The sequence below is a fragment of the Penaeus japonicus genome, unplaced genomic scaffold (genome assembly GCF_977035675.1).
Source record: "Penaeus japonicus unplaced genomic scaffold, GWHDUDI00000001_assembly GWHDUDI00000006, whole genome shotgun sequence".
Lineage (NCBI taxonomy): Eukaryota > Metazoa > Arthropoda > Malacostraca > Decapoda > Penaeidae > Penaeus > Penaeus japonicus.
Window position 1 is genome coordinate 37,758,451 of NW_028234408.1, and position 5,000 is coordinate 37,763,450.

At 32.2% G+C, this 5,000-nt stretch overlaps 1 protein-coding gene across 2 annotated transcripts in view; it reads left to right on the top strand.

Annotated features, from left to right (window-relative positions):
* LOC122262774 (sodium- and chloride-dependent glycine transporter 2) overlaps positions 1-5,000 on the top strand; it is a 27,358-nt gene that overhangs the window by 18,867 nt on the left and 3,491 nt on the right. For both annotated transcript variants that reach the window (XM_043030910.2, XM_043030911.2), the window contains exons 9-12: positions 908-1,020; positions 1,590-1,718; positions 4,268-4,367; positions 4,715-4,815. In XM_043030910.2, coding sequence (XP_042886844.2) covers positions 908-1,020; positions 1,590-1,718; positions 4,268-4,367; positions 4,715-4,815 — 443 coding nt within the window. The remainder of the gene's footprint in view (positions 1-907; positions 1,021-1,589; positions 1,719-4,267; positions 4,368-4,714; positions 4,816-5,000) is intronic.

Sequence of the window (5,000 nt, forward strand, 5' to 3'; positions counted from 1 at the left end):
TGATGTTACTCCATGATATGCATTAAGTTGCTTTGCTCGGTTGCCGCTTACACAACTGCCACTGGTTCAATCGGCCATTGTTATCCACTGGTTCAATTGTTCACCGGTTCAATTGTCCACTGGTTCAATTGCTCACCGGTTCAATTGTTCACCGGTTCAATTGTTCACTGGTTCAATTGTTCACCGGTTCATTTGTTCACTGGTTTAATTGTCCACTGGTTCAATTGTACCACACTGGTTCAACTGTTCACCGGTTCAATTGTTCACTGGTTCAATTGTCCACCGGTTCAATTCTTCACTGGTTCAATTGTCCACTGGTTCAATTGTTCACTGGTTCAATTGTTCACCGGTTCAATTGTTCACTGGTTCAATTGTTCACCGGTTTAATTGTTCACTGGTTCAATTGTACCACACTGGTTCAACTATTCACCGGTTCATTTGTTCACTGGTTCAATTGTCCACTGGTTCAATTGTACCACACTGGTTCAACTGTTCACCGGTTCATTTGTTCACTGGTTCAATTGTCCACTGGTTCAATTGTTTACCAGTTCATTTGTTCACTGGTTCAATTGTTCACTGATTCAATTGTTCACTGGTTTAATTGTTCACTGGTTCAATCGTCCACCGGTTCAATTGTTCACCTGTTCATTTGTTCACTGGTTCAATTGCACCACACTGGTTCAATTGTTCACCGGTTTAATTGTTCACTGGTTCAATTGTTCACCAGTTTAATTGTTCACTGGTTCATTTGTCCACCGGTTCAATTATTCACCGGTTTAATTGTTCACTGGTTCATTTGTCCACCGGTTCAATTGTTCACCGGGCCCATTTACTGCTACTGGTTCAATCGCGCGCTTGCCTAATCGTCACCGGTTCAACTGCCCGGTAAGTCTTCCTCTCTCAACAGGTGAATACCTAATCTACGGAACGCTGCCACAAGCCTTCTCGAAGATGAATCAGCCAGCGTTCTGTTCTTGCGTGTTCTATCTGACGGCGTTTCTGCTCGCCTTGTCCACGTTTGTGAGTATCGCTGTCGTTCTATGAGTATTCTGTTCTGGCTTAATGGGAATAGTCAATTATGAATACACACACATACACTGTGTGTGTGTGTGTGTGTGTTTATATCTATTATATATATATATATATATATGTATGTATATACATATATATATATATATTATGTATGTATATACATATATAGATTTTTGTGTGTGTATGTGTGTCTGTATATATATATATATATATATATATATATATATATATATATATATATATATATATATATATATATATATATATTATTTTTTTTTTTTTTTTTTTTTTTTTTTTTTTTTTTTTTTTTTTTTTTTTTTCGTGTGTGTGTGTGTGTCTGTCTGTCTGTATATATATATATATATATATATATATATATATATATATATATATATATATATATATATGTATGTGTATATATATATATATATATATATATTTTTTTTTTTTTTTTTTTTTTTTTTTGTTGTGTGTGTGTGTGTGTGTGTGTGTGTGTCAGATGAATGATATATGATATATGATATGTGAAATGTAATATAACCTAACATCTTGCACAGATCGTGTACACCGAGGTGTTAGTGGAGTGCATCTTGACAGTGTTCCGGCGATGGCGTAGCAAGCGCTGGCTGTTGGTTCTTGCACTGTGCATCGCTGGCTTCCTGTTTTCCCTGGCGTATTGTTCCAAGGTGATGATGATTTTTTTTTTTTTTTTTTTTTTTTTTTTTTTTTTTTTTTTGTTCCCAGTAAGGTACAGCCTGGTTATGCTATTGATAAACGAGTGGAAAAGTGACTTCAGGACTATTTCGTCATCAGAATTTGCATATCACTTACTTTAAACAGAATATACATTATATAATATGAACCAGTAAGTGTCCAGGATATAGAACCTTAACAGATTACAAAAATCTTGATGATACAATACAATGCAGAGAGAATGTGGAGAAGGGAGATTCTCGAAAGAGAAAAAGAAGGAAGATATAAGATATTTTTTTTTCCTCCCTTTATATAGTCTTGTATTACGTAATTACCGGTCAGCGGTCAAATGTAAAATGGGAAATACGATGTTTATTATTATTATTAACATAATATTAATATATTAGAAATTATAATGATATTAAAGAGGCAGCGTCCATTCTTCATTAGGCTCCATTTTTCACTAATAACCTCATTTAACCTCATAGTAACTATAAGCTATTATATAGACTAATATAGATTACACAATACCTTATCGCAAACTACATATAGCTTACTAGAAAATATAAACCTAAATGATTCAGTATAAACCATCTCCCCATGAAAAAAGCCAGGTGCAGGGGTTTGCCAATTTTGCGGAATATCCAATCTACTGGGGACAGAAAATACTAAATGAATCCTAGGTTGCTCGTCAGTGGGAGTCAGAACACGAACACGAACGAACAAAACACTAATCTAGACGTAATTCGGGTGAAAATGATCGTAAAAAAGCGCCTGGGTAATTTCGTATGCAAAAATTTCGCTAGAAATCCTTTGATGAAATATCTTGAAATTTACATATATGTCTCATATCCCTAAAACTTGGCCTATTCTGTAGAAAGGTATTCTAAAACTTGACAAAACGTGACAAAGTTTTGACATATTTTGTGTAGTCTGATACTTTTTTTTTTTTTTTTTTTTTTTTTTTTTTTTTTTTTTGTTCCCAAGGTACAGCCTGGTTATGCTATTGATAAACGAGTGTAGAAAGTATTCTATACTTGACATATTCGCGTAGAAAGCATTTTAAATTTCTCAAATTTGTGTAGAATGTATTCTAAACTTGACATATTTGTGTAGAAAGTATTCTAAATTTGACATATTTGTGCAGAATGTATTCTAAACTTGACATATTTGTGTAGAATGTATTCTATACTTGACATATTTGTGTAGAAAGTATTCTAAACTTGACATATTTGTGCAGAAAGTATTCTAAACTTGACATATTTGTGTAAAATCAAAAACAGGCGTCCAAACTTCTCAAATAATTTTATAAAAGTATTCTAAACTTGACATATTTGTGTAGAAAGTACACAAATACACAAACTTCTCAAATTTGTGTAAAAAGTATTCTAAACTTAACATATTTGTGTAGAAAGTATTCTAAACTTGACATATTTGTGTAGAAAGTATTCTAAACTTGACATATTTGAGTAGAAAGTATTCTAAACTTGACATATTTGTGTAGAAAGTATTCTAAACTTGACATATTTGTGTAGAATGTATTCTAAACCTGACATATATGTAGGAAGTATTCTAAACTTGACATATTTGTGTAGAAAGTATTCTAAACTTGACATATTTGTGTAGAAAGTATTCTAAACTTGACATATTTGTGTAGAAAGTATTCTAAACTTGACATATTTGTGTAGAAAGTATTCTAAACTTGACATATTTGTGTAGAAAGTATTCTAAACTTGACATATTTGTGTAGAAAGTATTCTAAACTTGACATATTTGTGTAGAAAGTATTCTAAACTTGACATATTTGTGTAGAAAGTATTCTAAATCTGACATATTTGAGTAGAAAGTATTCTAACCTTTACATATTTGTGTAGAAAGTATTCTAAACTTGACATATTTGAGTAGAAAGTATTCTAAACTTGACATATTTGTGTAGAATGTATTCTAAACCTGACATATATGTAAAAAGTATTCTAAACTTGACATATTTGTGTAGAAAGTATTCTAAACTTGACATATTTGTGTAGAAAGTATTCTAAACTTGACATATTTGTGTAGAATGTATTCTAAACCTGACATATATGTAAAAAGTATTCTAAACTTGACATATTTGTGTAGAAAGTACACAAATACACAAACTTCTCAAATTTGTGTAGAAAGTATTCTAAACTTGACATATTCGTGTAGAAAGTATTCTAAACTTGACATATTTGTGTAGAAAGTATTCTAAACTTGACATATTTGTGTAGAAAGTATTCTAAACTTGACATATTTGTGTAGAAAGTATTCTAAACTTCTCAAATTTGTGTAGACAGTATTCTAAACTTGACATATTTGTGTAGAAAGTATTCTAAACTTGACATATTTGTGTAGAAAGTATTCTAAACTTGACATATTTGTGTAGAAAGTATTCAAAACTTCTGAAATTTGTGTAGAAAGTATTCCAAACTTGACATATTCGTGTAGAAAGTATTCTAAACTTGACATATTTGTGCAGAAAGTATTCTAAACTTGACATATTTTCTTGTCTCCTCTGACTCAGAATGGACTCGGGTGGATAAGCTACGTCGATGGCTTTTCTGGCATCATTACGTCTCCCACAATCTGTTTGCTTGAAGTCATCGTCTTTGTTTACATTTATGGTGAGTATTCGGAGATATGTCCTTTAAAGAAATTAGTTTCATATGATTAAAATATAGGGACACGTAACACTTTTTTTGTTCTTCGAGAAATAATGTTACAGTAAATAAGATCCACTCGGAAATAATATGTGTTATTTTAGCCTAGAATTTATTGTTTGTCATTAGGTAGACAAACTAACTATGTCCGTGTCTAGGTGTGTCTTAATGTTTATGATAAAAAAGAAAATGATGGGATGTCTGTGTTAACTAATTACGTCCATGGTTACATAGTTAACGTGCTCGATTTTCTACACGGAATGAACAGGAGTAATATCTTTTTAAACGTTGATTTCAAATTCATTTTACAGGAGCCGGTCGTCTAGCCAGGGATGTAGAGATGCTTAGTAACGTTTTTCTGTCTTACTACTGTTACTTTACCTGGATCTTCACCACACCTTTGGTTCTAGTGGTGAGTAATTACCAACAAAAGATATGGATCACCCGTTATGTGTATCTGTGGTCACTTTAAAAACGTAGCAAATATGCGGATGTGTGTGTGCATATCTAGCCATCTATCTATACCTATCTATCTATCTATCTTTCTCCCTCTCTCTCTCTCTCTCTCTCTGTCTCTATCTATCTATCTGTCTATCT